Source organism: Pollicipes pollicipes, unplaced genomic scaffold (assembly GCF_011947565.3).
Source record: "Pollicipes pollicipes isolate AB1234 unplaced genomic scaffold, Ppol_2.1 Scaffold_6686;HRSCAF=7923_pilon_pilon_pilon, whole genome shotgun sequence".
NCBI classification, from domain to species: domain Eukaryota; kingdom Metazoa; phylum Arthropoda; class Thecostraca; order Pollicipedomorpha; family Pollicipedidae; genus Pollicipes; species Pollicipes pollicipes.
This window is the reverse complement of record NW_023596921.1, coordinates 4015326-4034809: the sequence shown is the minus strand read 5'-3', so window position 1 is coordinate 4034809 and position 19484 is coordinate 4015326. Positions and strand designations below refer to the sequence as shown.

The 19484-nt window shown below is 49.0% G+C and overlaps 1 protein-coding gene across 1 annotated transcript in view; it reads right to left on the bottom strand.

The window, feature by feature from the left end:
• Positions 1–19484, bottom strand: part of LOC119107319 (uncharacterized) — a 130039-nt gene that overhangs the window by 2157 nt on the left and 108398 nt on the right. The window contains exons 8-9 of the mRNA XM_037230745.1: positions 6873–7067; positions 4606–4730 (exon numbers count right to left, since the gene is read on the bottom strand). Of these exons, the coding sequence (XP_037086640.1) occupies positions 4606–4730; positions 6873–7067 (320 nt within the window). The remainder of the gene's footprint in view (positions 1–4605; positions 4731–6872; positions 7068–19484) is intronic.

Sequence of the window (19484 nt, the reverse complement as noted above, 5' to 3'; positions counted from 1 at the left end):
AATTCGCTGGAACCAAGTTCAAGTTACATTTATATGAGTCTCAACCGGAACAAACTCAACGACTGTGAGAGTCGAAGTCTACACTACTTGGTAAAATCAAAACACATCTGTATTACGGAAGCACCGTCTGCACGGAAGCGGCTTCGTGTCGATCCAGCCAGAGCCGAGTGTCTAGTTCCGTTGCGACCTCGGCGGCGCACGGCGAGGTCAAACTACGCGCTGCCTCGGCGCGTAATTAAAACCCGAATTCCTGTCGCAGTGAGGGCCAACAGGAGTCCGCCAAACCAGGCCCTGACACGCGGTACCGTTGAAACCGAGAGACGGCATCGTCTTTTAAAGCCACGTCGAGTAGTCTGGCAGTGGCTTCGCGCTTCCTCAAAGCAGGTTCATGATCGCTGTGGGATTAAAGGTAGTAATATGCCATCTTTTTGTACTGTTTACCTACTATTAGGTCATACGTTTAAGATTTGAGCAGTAATTCCGGTTTTCTCCAAATTCTTCTGCATAGCTTAGAATTTTGATTGAAGTAGCTGCGCCTACGGGAGAAATCTTCTCAGACTCCCTGCTTAGTACTATCAAAGAGATACATTTCGTTTGCCTTTCGTTTTCCCGTGTGTGTGTTCTGTAGTATTTGCAACATGCTAATTATCGGATGTGTTGGTGTAATAAATGCTACAAGAGCTGGAAGCACCGTTTAGACGAAAAGATAAGCGAATATAAAGTTATTACCCGTTATTATCCCGTTGTTCAACGAAACCTTACACTATGGCTTTGGCTTCTCTTTTAAGGTGCTAACTAAAGTGGCTCCTTTCGAGACGTACTTTGGCTTTGAGGAGTATCACATGGCTAATATTGACACAGCGAGCTTCAAACGTCAACCGATGCATTTCTCGGTAACCGCCTTTTGCCGCCCGCTCTGTCAATCACTAACGGCCGTTTGTACGTACTAATGGCATTCAGTAACATCTGACAGCGGCCCCCAGCAGATTCTGCGCCGTCGTCATGACGACGGCTGTCACGACTGCAGGGAAGAAACATTTTGCTGTCACAAGGCGTTGACAGCGCAAGTTGGACACAAAAAATGAACTGAAAATTGATATGCTTAGTATGGCTTAATGGTGCTGCATTGGCACTATCTAATGCTGTCACTTAAGGTAACTGGTCCTGAGGTTTCATCAGTGTTTGTGACATATGCCCAAGAATGGGACACTCCCTCTAACTTTCGTCAGGCAGTCATACAAAGCAAATAGCTGCCCGGGAAAGTTGAGAGATTGTGTTGTTCTGAATGATTTTCCCTTGTCTATAAAGGTCATATCCTGAAAGCATTACCTTCGTTTGCTGCGTACAGCGGCTTTGTCCTGTTAGCCAAATAACGTTACGCAAGGATTTTACATAGCGTATTTGATGAATTAGTTTGCTTCAATATTCCCAATCTTACCGGGTGAGGTAATATGCAAAACTCGACACTGTCCCTCGTCGAAATTTTATCTTAATTTTATCTGGTTTCGCTGTTCGCACAAGAGTACTTTAAAAAGTTTGGATATTACCACAGACCGCTAAGAACGGGTAAGCAGTGTATGCCAACATGACAGCACTCAAAGTGGTGCTCTCAAAAATGGCAACACATTTCCTCACGGCGCTGGAGCATAGTCTGCGGAACAAAAACATCGCGCAAGAGGATGTTTCATTTTTTCAAAACCTGTCAGGCTTCAACAGGGATTTTCAGCAGTATCTTCCGCGTGTCGGTAACCTAAACAGGATGCTCCAGAGCTACTGTGTTGGCCCCCATTGCTCCTTCATTGCTACGGCAGTGAATCCCTACCTCAGAAGTTACAGCTGCGTTTCTGTCATTGCAAAGGTCTCTGAGTTGCATGAACACCTTCATTAAATCTGCTGCAATCACAGCACGTTATTATTCATGACAACCGCCCGCTCACAGTCAACCCAAAAAAAACCATATCTATCACCCACTCAAGGGTGCGTTTGTGCTTTTTCAATAGGCGTTTGGGACCGATTGAGGTGTGGCGAGACGAGGTTCTGTCAACTTTATGAGGACAAATACAAAGTCCCAGACGGCAGTGGCAGATGGTGTTCCGACAAGCAGCCGAATAAAAAAGTCGAAATGATAAAGGCGACAGGGATGAATGTTGACGTTGAAAAAAGTCGAATCGGAATAGGTCGAAGCACTAACACTCAAAAGGGATAAGAGCCGACAGCGATAAAAGTCCGAACGAAAAACACAAATTCAAAGGGCAAAAATTTACAAGGATAAAGATCGACAGAGACAAAAGGCGAATCGAGAAAAGCCAAAGTGCGAAAAGCCCACTGGATCCGTAATGGAAAAGGTTGAAAGGGATCAGAATCGACAGGGAAAAAAATATTGAAAAACAAACACCCATGGAAACTATAAGCCTAGGCTTGGTGTTTATAAAAGGACAGCTGGAGCCCAGAAAAACAGAGTCCGGTCATTATGGCAATCCAATAGGCACCAGAAACTATATTCTGGAGATTTTAAAGCAGCCATTGGGAATTGGAAAATAATATTTGTGTTTGTGAAAACCAGTGAGGACCAGAACACCAAGATGCTGTGCCTGCAAAGCAGCCAATGGGGTCCAGGTATCGAGGCTGGGGTTTATAAAATAACCGGCCCTACCCAAGGATCAAATGTCTCGTTTTTAAAGGGGGAAGTGGGAGCCAGGAACATTTAAGAAAAGGGAGCATTGGGAGCCAGGCACATGTCTGCTCAGTACCAGGACTCACGAAGAAACGGGACTCGCGACGGACGCCGCCTCTTGCCGTGGGCTGCTGCCATGCTCGCGACCGTCCCAAAAAATGGCTCGAGGGATTTCCGTGGACATGGATAAAGGCTAAAGGGATACCTATATCTGGTCGGTCACCTGATACACAGATAAGGTCACCTCATAGGGTGCGTTCCGTATCGTTCTGTAGTGAATACTTGAAGGCTGGTTCCTGCCAGGAGCGTGTGCTAGGTGAACGTGGGCGGGCTCAAATTAGAGGACCAGGGGAAGCGAGGCAGGGAAGCCCGTTGCATTCAGGAACGCGTTCGAGTGGAGTCGGTAATTTCCATGTTTACGTCAGGCGTCAAGTAAATAAACCTCTCCTGTATGACACCCCCTTAAGGATCTGAAATCTGCGATACTCTCCGGCCTGTACCTACTTTCTTATCGTCATCTTAAAAGACGTTTATGCATGCCGAATTTTTGTTCGCAAAATTGTTTTTTCAGCGTTTTCCAATGCTTCCCTGCCTCTTTTCATCTCATTTGATGTTTCGTCCGCCGACTTCATCCTTTCGGACCTTTATCGCTTTTCACGTTTTACTACTCGACTTTTTTCCAGCTCGGATTTTATCCCTGTCGACTTCTACCCCTACGACTACCTCCGTTTGTTTGTTTTAATTGTTTTTTTCGTCTACTTTTTGTCATGCAACTGTGCCGGCTGCTGCCAGCGATCTACTGGCAGTCTTCCGATCGTGATACTAAGCAGCTGTCGTACCAATTCCTGCCATTCGTAGAACTGCTCCTACCCTTGTGCCGGCGGATACCTCGCGCCCTGAAGCTGCATCTTTTCCGCTTTCGGCTTCCGGGGATCTCCCGGAATCCGTGGTGAATCTCCTTGAGCCCGTCGCACCGTCATTGCCCGCCCCACTCCTGCCCCGGCTAGACGGTCCGACAGATGTAGCATCGGCTGACCATTGCCCGTCCCACTCCTCCTCCAGCTGGACGGTCCGACATATGTAGCATCGGCTGACCATTGCCCGTCCCACCCCTGCCCCGGCTAGACGGTCCGACAGATGTAGCATCGGCTGACCATTGCCCGTCCCACTCCTCCTCCGGCTGGACGGTCCGACAGATGTTGCATCGGCTGACCATTGCCCGTCCCACCCCTGCCCCGGCTAGACGGTCCGACAGATGTTGCATCGGCTGACCATTGCCCGTCCCACTCCTCCTCCGGCTGGACGGTCCGACAGATGCAGGATCGGCCGACCATTGCCCGTCCCACCCCTGCCCCGGCTAGACGGTCCGACAGATGCAGCGTCGGCCGACCGCCTGACAGATTAGGATATGAGTCGGTGGCATTATGCCAGATGTTCCTCAAGTGTGTTATGTTTGCGATCTCGTGTCATCCAGCGATGTTGTGAAGCGTACGGTTGAAAAGCAAGACATCTAATTTGGCACATACATACATTTTGGCATATGCATACATTTGTTATCTACATACATACATACATGATGACCGCATGCTTTCGTCCAGTGCATCGAGCATTATCTTTCCTGGCGTAATAGCTTACTTACCAAGCGTAATCTATCAGTGAGGAAAAACACACAAAAACCATTCATGCTGTACCATCTGCTTTCATGCTGAATTTCATACCGGACATCCATGACAGTCCTATCCAAGTGGTACAAAAACACATGCATTTATCATATCTTAAGAATATGCTAACCACCAGAAGGAGGGCTCACTCTATACGATTGTGTTCCTATGGCTGTTTTAATTAATTCAAAATGAACCCTAGCATGAAAAATCCACAGTGATGTATTACGTTCTCGTAGTATCAAGAGGCAGGCTCGAACATTCCATCACCTGATTGTTGTTGATTCAGCTGTGGAGAGTGGACGTGAAAGTGAAGATGACAAAGACGTGGACATCTTTCTAGAGGAGCTTGGTCTCTTCTTGGCACGACGAAGCTCCCCATCCAAGTTGTCCAGCTGTGGACACAGAACGTCGTAGACACGCTGAAGAAAATGCACTTGACTGAATAAGACTACCCACGGTTTATGCAGATGTAGATTGAAATAGACTTCCAAAACTAATGGGTGTTTAAGTTCTCTTTAGAGTGCACGAGTAAAGATCAGTACACGATTCGAAGTTAAACGATTCCTCACCGTTTTGCTATTTCAGAGCAAAGCGAGGTAGACCTAAAGGATAGCACCATCGACACGTCGGGCTTGCTCACGCCTACACTTGATGACGACTTCATAGCAGCAACGCAGAGTTCACCACATGAGTTCCGAACGGCGCTGCGTAGCGTCGCCAAACTTGGCATAGCTGTAAGACATTGATTAGCGGATGATTTAGCTTAACAATATTGCATTTGGCTTGCAAGATTGCTCGCCTATGGCTGGTAACAGTCGGACCGTGGAAGCCAGCGAAAGCCATTTCTAGGCAATCGTTCAATATGATGCGGCATTGGAGAGTTAGACGAAGCCACACCTCTCTGAGATAGCTCCTTAGAATATACACCGATTTAATTTAAATTACAACAAATTACATCCACCAAGGGTCAGGCATGAAAGTCAGGCTGAGGTCAAACCTTATCTGATTTTTACTCAAGGGCTTGCTTTACGAAGTAGTTTTTGGCGCTCATTTTGAATTAATTAATGACAGGTACTGCAACAGACATGCTCTATGGACTTTTTAATGGTCAGAATACGTCCCTGACCTAAAAAGCCTGAGGTCAGCATTTTACTTTAAGAACACATTGCCTAGCTTTATCCCTGGCGCTTATTTAAGTGACCAAATAGGAGCAATCTCGTAGCGTCTTGATCACTTTGATCAAAAGGTTTAACAAAGAAAATGGCCTTAAATGAGCACCACTGATCTGTTGCTTAGTTAGAGTTTTTTCTAGGTTCACGGCGATTGCGTGAGGAAGTCCGGGGTATTTCGGACACCAATCTGGAGTTTTAAGCTTGTTTGGTCTTATTTGACCCTGAGGTCATGACCTAACGTGTGTTTACAAACGCTCGGATGGCCGGTTGAATACCATTCGTTCGGTTAGGGGAGGGGGAGCTGGTCAATTCGACTGCTCTGATCTTAAAACTAAGACAGCTGGATAAACGAAATTCACAGCATGGATCGACCTGCACGTTAACTCACTTGTATGGAAACTTGGGTTTTTTTAGCCATGATCTTTGGGTCAAAATAACGTCGAACAAGGTCATCCTGCAGATTGGTGTCTACAGTACCCCAGACCTCCTCATGCAATCGCCTTGAAGCTAGAGGCTTGTTCTAGGCGAAGGGTCACTGATTTCCATTTAGGTCGGTAGCCTTTTTTATCTTTGAAAGGTCAAGGTCACCAAAAACATACAAAATTGTTGTTGTTTTGACGTTTGAATAAGAGCCTGGCATTATATAAGGCGCCATGCTTTTGTACACAAGATGCTAACCTGAGTTATTCTAGATCAGTGAGCTTCTTTGGCCTTGAAGTGCATGGAACATGTCTGCTGTGGTCCCTAATATTAATACCTTCGAAACGAACAATTGAACCTTCACCATACAGCAAGCTATCGAGCAAAAAGAACGCTTGTTTTGACATTTGCCTGACTTTCACACCTGATGCTAGGTCAATAGAATTGTTGCACTCCTAAATGTAATTGTTGTGTTGCCAGAAAAACTATCTCAGAAATATATGGCTTCATCTGACACTGTCGATGCGTCACATGGGACGATTCCCTGGGAACGGCTTTCGCTGACAACCATGGGCTCACACTGACCTGCTACAGGTCAGCAACCTTACAAGGTAGATCGTATTTTGGTATCAAAAGATCCGCTGTTCCATTGCCTACAAGTACGCAAAGTCCGACACGGTCCGCGCCGTTCGGATATCATTCTGGAAAAACCTTTGCTGGGTAAAATTGCCCTCCCCTCCGAATGTGTGTTAACCCATATAATCACGTGCGAAAAGTACTTGACGCTTCAGCCGTTCACTTCGTATGGGTTACGCCACCGTCTTCCCATGTTCCATGACTAGCCTCGCGCACAGCCATGCGCAGCATGGCATCCCCTTGGCATCTGCGTCACTCAACTCAAGCACAACCGGGCTGCCATCTCGCGGCGCCCTCGTCACTCACCTCATACACGACCGTGCTGCCATCTGGCGTGGATCGGCGCCGCTGCAGCTCGGCCAGCAGGTCGCGGAACTCCTCCTTGAGCGTGGCGACGCGCTGGTGGAACTCGTCGGCATCGGCGCCGTCTTGCTGATCGGCAGATCCGGCCGTCCGCAGCGAGTGCAGCTGGTCTTGTACCAGATTCAGCTTTTCCTGCAACTGCAGAGATCGTGCTGTCAACGGGGAAAGCGAGCGAAGCTTGCCTTGCACTAGTCATTGCACCACCTCCTCTACGCTCCCTAGTACTTACGCCACGTCATTTTTTAGGTGGGATGGGAGGTGAGGGGAATCTGGAGGGCCCATAGTATTGGTGTGTTTGTTCTGTATTGATACATGACTGCTTGCCAATTAGGAAGACCTGCTGCGTTTGCCTGCTGCCATTCTGCCAAGTAGAGATATCTGAACAAAATCCATCGTCCATTCATTGCTTATAAATGTACTGAAATAGCGGATCCCTTGCCAGGAACAGCCGAAAAACATCTTGGGAACAGCCGGCAGGACGGCGAGCTTCGAGCACTTTCGGAACTTTGTTTATAAAACGCTGGGCTCTACTAAACTTCATTTCTTTGCGGGGAGTAGGGAGGAGGACAAGAAAAATGATTAACTTAATCCCTGGGGTTCGTGAAAACTCTTGGAACGAATCACTTCTCTTTTGCGGGAAAGCTATGATTCAAGTAATGAAGCCCAAGCAAAATGGCAAAACGATGGCATCTAGGTTTCATTTTAACTGACAAAATGTCCGAATAAACATCTGCACAATTCCGGAATATCTTGCACACATTCCTTGAGCCCTGACGGACATCATTTTTAATCGGCTCAAAAGGAGCTATTGTTGAATGCTGTTACTGCAGCCCTGACGCTTAAAAAAAACAGTTAAGGCATCCAACTCAGCGCATATGAGCCGGTCCAGTGTCTTTCCGAACGTCATCTTTGCAGCAAGAATGGCTCGCCGTCAAGTGTCCTTAGCACGACCCACATCCCAGGTCCGCAGCGAGAAAACACTGTCGCCAGGCCGGCACGGAGTTGGGAAACTTAAAACCTCTCCAGGAACTCTACGTCGCCCAACTCGCATACAACACACAAGGCCAATTTAGCTAATGAGGCATCCTGGTGCCTGAACAGGGTCTAGCAGCGGCATCCAGACAAGGCCATTGACGCGACAGACCACTGGAAGAGACGCACGACCCGCCAGACGGCACGCACCTCCCAAAATCCGTGATGAGGGGACCTGCTTCGGAGCACGTTCCTCTACGGACCAGAGTTCCATCGTCGGAACACAAGACGAACAGACGGAGTTCTGATGTCCTCTCCTGACAACGATACACAGGCTCGTAGCAACGGTATTTTTTTCTTGGACTTGGGTGTACTAGTTGACCGACGCTTGAGCCGGGACGCACACGTCAGTAATGCAGTAAAAAAGTGCGTCGTTTCCGGATCGGTCTCCGCCACCTGAGACAATTCCTCCTGCAACGAGTGTTGCTGATCAAAGTGCAGGGTCTAGTCATCTCGCGCGTGAGATGCTGCATTTCGGTTTACGGCTAGGGGTCAGCTGTTAGCGAGGCCAGACTGCTTAAAGTAGTTAGCTTCGCTACCAAAGAAGATGCTGGCCTACGAAGGTATGATCACGTGTCTCGCGCGCGGGATGACCTGCGCTTTGCCACGCAGTCAAATGTATGACGTACAAACTGTTATCGCTGTGCACGAACTGTTATCACAAACACAAACAAACTGCTATCGCTGCGCTCGCTGTTATCACTGGCCCATGAGGGAGGTAACCTGCAGGTCTTGCCTGTTCGCTTGAAACATCCGCTGACGCGGACCAGTGAGCGAACTACCCGCATGGACCATAGGCTGTGCCCCGTCGCGGTGCACACAGCGACAGCACAGCGGTCCTTGGAATACCGAGCGGCGTCTCTCGCTAATGAGTTTCCTGTCGATGTTCGACGACTGAATTTAACAAGCTTTGGGTGCTTGTCGGGTCCTTTTTGTGTGATAGGGTTGCTATCTCATACTGTTTATGCGCGCATGTGTTTATTTTTTATCCCTCATCACTTTCCGTTGTTTTTTTACATACTGTTTTATCTCTCAGACAAAAGGCACGTAATAGCTACGTATTGATGTGGAGCATCAGCTGATGTCAAATATAACTACAACTACAACGATGTTTAATTTGGTGTCAAGCCATCGACAGCCGATATTACCCAATGCTAAATTTGTCCAGACAGCCGATATTTGAACTAAGCATAAATGAAGGATCCTGTGAAAGGACAGGGTAGATGTTATGATTTGTGCAGACACTAGACGATTGTTCACGCTATCTCCTCCCGTTTTCAGCATCTCTACCACACGGCAATAGTTTAATGGAGCATCTTAGTGTCCGTCAGGAAGCCATGCATCCCTACCGCACAGCAACAATTTAACGGAGCAGCTTAGTACCCGTCAGCCAGCCATGCATCCCCACCACCCAGCAACAGTTCAACGGAGCGGCCTAGCGTCCGTCCTTCAGCCATTCAGAAAGCACGAGAATTGGGACGCAGAATAATGGCACGATCCCTGATCCAGAAGAAACGTCAGATCCCAGCCAGGCCAGTGTCAAGTAAGGTCACTTGGACGTACAGTTTTCTGGAAGCTCATGTCCAAAGCTCAATCCAAAGTCCCAGGATGGACAAGCTGATCGCCCGAAATGTGTCCCAAGAAATCAGAATGCAAGAAATTCAGGTTTTATTTACAATATCAAGCCACTACTAGCTACGAACAATAACTTAAGTCACTACTCGTGTCACTGCATTTCCTCACTCAAATCGAGCTGACGGAAAGCAATGATCGTGAGGAAGTAACGTGCATCAATATTCGTGAAGATAGCGAGCTATTCAGCGATTTATTCAGCGACGAGTTCCGATTTCTCTGAAAAAGTATCAAGGTCAATTGTGATATGAGAACACCAAAAATGACCCTTATTTTGCGATATCATGTGACCTTCAAGGTTAAAGACTGGGTCAAAGGACGAAAACCCCAATATCACCCAAAATTACCGGTCAATTTGCAACTTGCAAATGCCAGAATATTCACCACAGAAAGAACTAGCGTCCGTCAGAAAGTCCTGACCACTAAGGGTCACCCTTCAAGGTCAAACGCAGGCTCAAAGAACGGGGAACTCGATATCAGTCAAAAATTACCGGCCGATTTGAAAACTATCAGCATCAAAATATTCACAAGCGCAAGAGCTAGCGTCCGTCAAAAAGTCCTGACATCTCAAGGCCACACTTCGAGGTCAAACACGGGCTCAAACGACGGGGAACTCGATATCACCCAAAAATTACTCGCCGATTTTCAACTTGCAAATATCAGAACATTCACCACAGAAAGAACCAGCGTCCGTCAGAAAGTCCTGACTGCTCAAGGCCACCCTTCAAGGTCAAACACAGATTCATAGGACAGGGAACTCAATATCACCCAAAAATTACCGGCCGATTTTCAGCTTAAACACATTAATACCGTGAAAAAGTCCTGACCTTTCAAAGTCAGCCTTCAAGGTCAAACGCGGACTCAGGAGACGGGAAACTCGATATCACCCTAAAACTACCGGCCGATTTGAAAACTATAAGCATCAAAATAGTAACAAGCGCAAGAGTAAAAAGTAAAACGTCTGTTGTTGATTAGAGTTTTAGGGCGCGTCGACTACTGCGGTCATTTTGCGCCCCGTAAAATGTCTGTAAAACGTAAAAAAGTAAAACGTAAAACGTAAAACGTAAAAAAAAGGAAAACGTAAAACGTCTGTAAAAAGTCATGGCATATCAAGGCCATCCTTGAAAGTCAAATGCGGGCTCAAAGGACGGGGAACCTGATACCACCCAAAAATTGCCAGCCTATTTGAAAATTATAATCATTAAAATATTCACAAGCGCAAGACCTAGCGTCCGACAAAAGCTATTGACCTCTCAAGGTCACTCTTCAAGGTCAAACACAGGCTCATTGGACGGAAAATATATATCACCCAAAACTTACCGGCCGATTTTCAACTTACAAGTATTAAAATACTCACCACAGAAAGAACAAGCGTCCGTCAGAAAGACCTGACCTCTCAAGGTCATTCTTCAAGTCTAGATGCGGACTCAAAGAACGGAGAACTCAATATCATTGAAAATTGCTGGCCCATTTGAAAACTATCAGTATCAAAACATTATCAAGCGCAAGAACTAGCGCTCGCCAAAAACTCCTGACGTCTCAAGATTACCATTCAAGGTCAAACGTGGGCTCAAAGGATGGGGAACTCGATACCTCACAAAAATACCGGCCGATTTCCAACTCTCGGATATCAGAATATTCACCACAGAAAATCCAGCGTCCGTCAAAAGTCCATCCTCTCCAGGTCACCGTTCAAGGCTAATATTCTAATGTTCCTTCAAGGCCAATATGTAGTTAAATATTCTGGTGCTTGGAAGTTTAAATCGGCCGGTTATTTTTAAGTGATACCCAGTTCTCCGTCCTTTGAGCCCGCACTTGGCCTTGAAGAATGACCTTAAGAAAATGACCTTGAGAGGTCAGGACCTTTTCACGGACGTTAGTTTTTTTCTGTGGTGAGTTCTCCGAAAGTGGCAGGTTTAAAATGGGCTGGCACGTTTTGGATGATATGGAGTTCCTCGTCGTTTGAGCCCGCGCCTGACAATGAAGAATAACCTTCAGAGCTTAGGAATTTTTGACGGACGCTAGTCGTGTCGGTGGTGAATATTCCGACACATGCAAGTTGAAAATCGACCAGTAGATTTTGCGTGATGTAGAGTTCCCCGGGCTTCTATCCGCGTTTGGTCTTAACGATGATCTTGAGAGGTCAAGACTTTTTCATGGACGCTAGTTCTTTCCATGGGAATATTCTCACCGTTGCAAGCTTAAAATCGGTCGGTAATTTTGGGGTGATCTGGATTTCCCCGTACTCTTAGCTCGTGTTTAACCTTGAAGAATGACCTTGAGAGGTCAGGACTTTTTCACGGACGCTATTTCTTCTTGTGGTGAATATTCTGACAGTTGAAGTTTTTTAAATCGGCCGGTTTTTTGGGTGATAAAAGTTTCCCTGTCGTTTGAGCCCACGTCTGATCTTGAAGAATGACCTTGAGAGGTCAGGACTTTTTTCACGGACGCTAGTTGTTTTTGTGGGGGATATTCTGACATTTGCAAGTTTACAATCGACCGGTAATTTCCTCGTCCTCTGAGCCTGTATTTGATCTTGAAGGGTGAACTTGAGATATCAGGACGTTCTGACGGACGCTAGTTCTTTCTGTGGTGAATATTCTAGGCAAGTTGAACATCGGCCGATAATTTTTGGGTGATATCGAGTTTTCCGTTCTCTGAGTTAGCGTCTGAGCTTGAGGATGGTCTTGAGAGTTTAGGACTTTTTGACGGATCCTGGTTCTTTCTGTGGTGAATACTCCGATGTTTATGAGCTGAAAATCGGCTGGTAATTTTTGGGTGATATCGGGTTCTTTGCCCTTTGACCCAGCTTTTGACCTTGAAGGTCACATTATACCGCAAAAGAAGGGTCATTTTTGGTATTCTTATGCCATAATTGACATTGGAACCTATGTTAAGAGAAATCGGAACTTATCGCTGAATGGATTGCTGAATACATTGCAAACTTAATGGACATCGTGCATCACGGGTTTTCGTGAAAACAGCCACAACTCACGAGTCATACCGGTATCCGCTAAGCTTCACTATCACTAAGTTCGACGGCGTTGCTTTAGTCGGATGTTAGGCGGCAACGATTCGTATTAGGCAAGTAATGAGTATCACGGGCTCTCCTGCAGACATTAATATCGGTGTCCTTTCTATCGATGTCATTTATTAAAGAACACTTCCTATTTCACGTTTCAAAAAGTGGTTGTTTCTAAGTCTGCTTTATCAATAACTTGTGTATGCTTCAGAATCAAATTATTTTGAAAACGACTAGCATTAGAGAAACTGAAACGCATGCTAACTTGCAACACGACAGAACGATATTGGCTGCCAACAAATTCAAAGATTGGTGGTTTGCTTTCATTTCTTGGATTGGCGTCTGTTCAAGTTCTAAATCAATCTTTGAAATTTTTTAACTTGAAAAAATTAGAAGCCAATCGACACCTCAAGAACTTGTGCGCCGGAAAATCACGCACCAGACGATCCCCTGGACCGCCTGGCTCGGCGCCACTCCCCCCTCCCCCCCCCCCCCTCTCTCTCTCTCCAGTACTCCCGGGACGTTACGGGACGACCAGTCCAACGTTAGTTTTGCCTCGCGGTCCGCCGGCCCAGCGCACCCGCCGGGCGAAAGACCGCCGCGAGTCGCGTTTTTTTACCAGCCCCATTCCGCCTGACGCCGTTATTGAACTCGCCATGAATAAAGCATCGGCCTGGGCGCATCGACAGCGGAGTGGCGCGTCCAAACGTTGCTCGGCCAGCGAAGTCACGCCTCACGCCGCGAGCGGACCGACACCGCATCGGGGGGGGGGGGGGGGGAGGGATCGCCCAGCGAAGTCACGCCGTGTCTGCCGCGGGCGGACCAACACCGCACCGGAAGCGGAGGAGGGGGGGGGGGGGGGCTCGCGACAGATTGCCTGGCCGTGGCGGCGAGGGAAGGGTGCTGGGATTGTTGAGGGAGCGGGAAGGAAAGCTTTTCTCAGATCACTAACGGAGTTTTCCAGTAGGGAGGTAGGACAATCCTAGGACTGAAAGCAAGGTCGTCAACGTATGGGCTAGCCTTACCGTTAAAACTCGGAACCACCGGGGTTTTGGCTCCCCACAAACACGCGGTTTCCACCCCTGGCCAATGTTTTTTTTTTTTACTGAGCTGAGGTTGGGATTCGGGATGGCTAACGAGCTTGTTTGCCGTGCAGAGGCGACGAATGATAATAAACAATAATAACAATTTCTATGATAATGGAATATTTCCACAACCTTTGCGTTGCCGTCAGGCGTGATACCCGCGTCACAAGCAGTCGCGTTATACAAGCCGAATGCCTGTGCCAATTCTGAAGCCATTTCCAAACGTGAAGAGCTAGAGCGGTTCAGTGGTCTAAATAAGTACTTGCGCTGTGAGCGAATTGCACAGAATGCTAAGGATTGCAACAGATGCAGTGGCTGTCAGCAAGACACCACCGGATATAAAATGAGCGTTGCTGTCTTTAGGCGTGGATACGCCACCGCGAAAAAACGGTCACGTCGGCCCAAGAGCGGACGCCTGCGCCATCAACTGGCGCCTCTGGCGGAGGCTACACTCTGCCCAAATATATGGCAGGCTATTTGCCAGTCGCGGAGCCCGGAACCTCCTTCCTTTTCTACTTGCATCGGCTTCTAGCACTGTATGGCTCGCATCAGCGCTATAAATATCGACTGCATTATAGTAAATCCCCAGACTGCGAGAACTGGGGGACGCATCACGGTTGCACATGCTCACGTCAGCTAGGCAAGTACGTTTTAATTATCATGACAATGCACGTCGACACGAAGTTTCAGCTGAAAATGCGGCTATTTTTTTCACTGCCCAGCCGAACTGCGGCGGCACCGCTCACTCATGAATCCAGGGAATCCATGACCCAAAATCCAAATAATTCCGCTCCCAGAGCTCTCCACAACGCAATAAAGTCAACGTAATAAAACCACCTAATGTCATACATAGGGCCTCAGCACGAGATGGTATACGTGAAGCACAACACAACACCGGTAACACAGCTGCCCTTGACGCGAGGCGTCGTGAGGCATCGTCTTCGTGCGGCTGGGAGGGCGGAGCAGCCACCAGGCCTCCGCGGGCGACTCGGCCTCTGCCGCCGGTCGGCCGCCGTTCTCTTGGCCGCCAGCAGACGGCCTGCCAAACCAGTCCGCTTCTGAATGGGGCGCTGATGACCGCATCAACGCCGGCTGATATTGAATCGAAACGTAACAGGAGAATCTGGCTGTCTCGAAATGGCCCCATCTGTCGAGTGGGACACCCAAACGCCTGCGTCGATCCCGCGGCGCGCCGCGCCAAGCGGTACGGTACGGGGCGGGGTGAGTCTCAACACGAACGATACGGCACGGTGTAAGGCGAGTCTAGGCACCAGCGGTACGGTACGGGGTGGGGTGAGTCTTAGCACGAGCGATACGGTACGGTGTAGGGCGAGTCTAGGCACCAGCGGTACGGTGCGGGGTAGGATGAGTCTTGGCACCAGCGATACGGTAAGGTGTCGGGCGAGTCTTGACACCAGCGGTACGGTACGGGGTAAGGCGAGTCTTGGCACCAACGGTACGGTACGGGGTAGGGCGAGTCTTGGCACCACCCGCTTCCGTGCGATGCCAGACCGAATTGCAAAGTCGAAGTGTTTGCGTGCAAACGACGAACCAGGGGAGAGGCACAATCGCGGCAATTCCCAACTCCTACAAGCTGATTCTCAAACCGACGGCAAAGTTAGCGTCCCAGGAAACTCGCCGAGAAGCAGCACAGCCTGTCGATTTCGAGAGCGCCGGCGGCATACTCCAGCGCGGCTCCAGAGATGAGTGGGACATTTCGGCGCCGTCCGCGTTTAGCGGCTTGTTTGCCGGGTGCGGACCCGGGGGAGGACTTTTTAAATTTGGCGGAATCCTGCACGCAACGCCCCAGGGATTGCCGGCGCGTCACTCGCGAGCGGCTCAAGACTCGACCCGAATTTATATTCGCCCAGCGTCGTAATCTCGCTTTAAGGCAGAGCGTAGATCGCCGCTGAACCGAGCGGAATTCAGATGAGATTCAAGCCAGGTCTGACAAGCAGGGCGCGCGCAGAGTGTCAGCGCCCATGGTCTGGAAATGATCAGCAACTGCGAGGCTACGGCATGGCTTCGTCTGATGACACCCGTGAATGGCAGACAATTTTTACGGCCAGCTTAAGTGCGATTCGACGCTAGGCGCGGCCATCCAGCTGTGCATTAAGCACTGATGCAGCACGTCGCCCCGCTGAAGTTAGCTGTCGAAGAAGCCAGCAACCCCCGGCAGCTCTCCACCGCGAAGCACAGTGGCGCTTCGCAAAGCGCCTCACGACCAGGACTAAATCAAAGTCGAAGTCTCACTGCAGAAGCAATGCTCTCGTTTGTCAGGTGCGCACCAGGTGCAGTCGGCCCCGGCGATAAGGCGTTCTCTCCGGGTTTTTTTCAGACAATAACTCCTGCAACGGCACCGCTGCTTCAAACTTAGCACGCTGCCAGACAGATGGGACTGACACTAAATGGTGTGAAACTTCACAAATTGATGAAATATGAAGCAGCTCAGCTCCTTCGGAGAGGTGTCATTACTCAAGAGTCTTTACTTTTGAAATAGTTAACATCACGACTGCTGCGGGCCCCAAAATTTATGACCTCCAAGATTCAGTGAGGAAATACATGCACGGGGTTTTAAGAATGAGCCCATTGGTAAGCCTTCGTGGCCGCCGGAGAGAGAGAGAGAGAGAGAGAGAGAGAGAGAGAGAGAGAGAGAGAGAGAGAGAGAGAGAGAGAGAGAGAGAGAGAGAGAGAGAGAGAGAGAGAGAGAGAGAGAGAGAGAGAGAGAGAGAGAGAGAGAGAGGGAGAGGAGAGAGAGAGAGAGAGAGAGAGAGAAGAGAGAGAGAGAGAGAGAGAGAGAGAGAGAGAGAAGAAGAGAGAGAGAGAGAGAGGAGAGAGAGAAGAGAGGGAGAGAGAGAGAGTAGAGGAGATAGAGAAGGAGAGAAGAGAGAGAGAGAAGAGAGAGAGATGTACGTGTGTAAGTATAATATATATATATATATATATATATATATATATATATATATATATATATATATATATATATATATGTACACGAGTATATGGCGTTTGCCGCGCCGGACCAGCGGCCAGGAGCACGCCGAGACCACTAGCACCACTGACACCGGCCACTGGCGTTGTCAGGGGGCAGGGCCTGTGGCCTGTAGCCTACACGACAAGGGTTTGGCAGAAGCCGAATTTGCAATGTTAACCGTCCATGATCGTGAGATATGCTGTTTGAAAATGTTGAACTTGTTATCAGAATTCTGAATTAGATTTACCAACCAGAAACAGAGCATGCCGCTTGCATAAACTGGCATAAATGAGCGTGCCTGAAGTTCTGTATTCGTTCTTCGCGAGGTACGGCGCGCGACCGGTATCCATATGGTGGCTGGAAACCTTGTGTTTTCGGAAGACATACTTGATGGGACCAGAACATGGCCAGTTGCTGACTGGCTTAGATTCCACTTTCGCTGAAGGGAGCGTTTCTGTAGGACACAGTAAGTAAATTCCAATCATGAACAAACAACCAAGAAAGGCAAACTTGTACATGCGCTCCACCTCTCATCGGCGCTTGTTTACAAAAACGTTACGTCGTCACAATGATTTTCTCATCTGCCAGTGCCTGCAAACATTCGCATGATACAAAGTGCCGTCATTGGTCTCCTTCCAGCGTACATTGTTTTTGTAGAATTATGTGGTTCTGCGTCAACAGCGCGCTGATGATACCATGAAGCATAGCTCCCAAATAGCGCCGGCGTGGGGATAGCATCGGCGAACCAAGAAAACAGGTGAAATGGACCCCCCTTCCTCAACCAAGCGCGTTTTAAGTAGTGAATTAGTCAATTCTCTGATTTAAACCTTTCTAAGGATAGCTATTTAGTCAACCATGGATGGATTTGAAATGAAATTCATGCTTCAACACATAATTTACTCATGGCGCGAGGTTGCGCTGGTTTGAAGACGTTAGGCCAGATAAGGTAAGGTTAGTTTAGGCGTGGTATAGTCAGATTGGGTCAGACCAGCAGAGGTCTCCCCCCGACTGCATTTTCAGAATCTGGTCCACTTCAGTTCTCCGAGCCTGGATTCAATGCATCCCCACTCCGCCTTTATCTCGGGTTGAGTTAGGTTTGGTTGAGGTAAGTTAGGTAATGACAGGTTAGGTTAGGTTAGGTTAGGTTAGGTTAGGTTAGGTAAGGTTAGGTTAGGTTGGACATTTGTCAGCTTGGGTCTCTGCTCCAGAAAGTTGCGGTGCGATCAAAAAGCAGAAAAAGGTTCGCAGCACAACGAAACGCGGCCAGGCCTGGCAACCCTGGCAGAGCCGTTGCCAGAGGCGCTCCGCCGCGTGCTCCCCGCGCGGAGCCGTGACTTTTACAGCCCCGGTGCACGTCACCCTGGCAAATCACCGACGTCACCCGTGCTCAGCTCATTAACTGATACAATGCTTTCAAAAACACTTTCTTATACATGCCAATGTTATATTTATTGAAAGCTTGTTTGAAATATATGCTCTATCGCAATGTCATGCATTGGTATCTTCGGTAGCCCGCTATGCAGGAGGCAGAGTAGCAAAAAAGGCACACATCAATTCCTGAACTGGCCCCTGGCCTGACACGAATTTCAGGACAGCCGCGGCTCTGTGCTGGTCGAGACGTTCGCACATGATCGCAACATTCCCCTTCAGAAGGCGAACACCGGGAACACTCAGGGGCGCAGCGGACGGCTCGCTCACTTTCTCGCCCGGCACAACACGCAGTATGGGGATAACCACTGGGAAAGAGGGACATATCCCCCCCAAGGTATTTTACCGCCACGCCCCCCTCCCCCGCCCAATTATGCCCGTGCGATTGCGCATGTTTTGCTGTTTTCATTCGAAGTATGATTTTCGAGGTCAGGTTGTCTCTCCCAGATAAATGTTTGCCCATTTAATTCGATCGGTCCTCGGGCCGGCCTCAGAGATGTGGCTACAGCCATGATACTGTCTCTCTACGGGACAGCAGCACGCCTCCATCCCGCAGAAATGTTCAGTTATCACCTTATCACCGTTACCGCTGCCGTTACGGTAAAGCCAGCCCTCGCCCACACACATAAATATCACAGCCACAGCTGCACAGCAGCGCCAGCAAATGCACTCAGCTGCTGGCGTCAGCATTTGCAGCTATACTGGGCTGCTGGTGTTGACGTCAGCGCCAGCCGCTTACAGAGCGACAGCGGCTGTCGGTGTCACCAGGTCACCAGTCGTCATCGACATCCTCATCACCGTCCCTGCCGTCGTCATCCAGAGCGTGCTCCAGGAGCCACCCGATCTCCGCACAGTGTGGCGCCAGCCGGTGCCACCGGAACGGCATCAGGAACTCGTCCGACCAGAGCACCCCTTCCGCGGCGTCTTCGTAGAGTTGCAAGCCCCGGCAACGCGGCCGCAGGAACTGCCTTTTGGTGAAGCGCCACATGAGATCTCTCCCGGTCGCACCGTAACCCAGATAGCGCTGCAGGAGCGTCCCATCTCTCTGGCACAGCAGACCGGCGTGCAGCATCCGCGCGAGTTCCGCGAAAGTGGTGCGTGGCCTGAGCAGATTCCACGACTTCATCTTATCGTCTTCCTTCCCAATCCACGTGTTCATCTCTGGCCAGAAGTAGCAGGGCATATAACCATTGCGTACCATGCAATCCTCCAGGTAGTCGTAAACGGCTTTCATCGAGTCCAACATGCCTTCCCATGTCCACAGGTGCGGGGGACGTGTCTCACAAATCCACATGAGAGCCGTCTTCAGGTCATAGCTGGACATAGACCGGCCTGCCATCCGCATGCAGTGTTTCAGCAGGACGAGGCAAGTCCTCTGCACC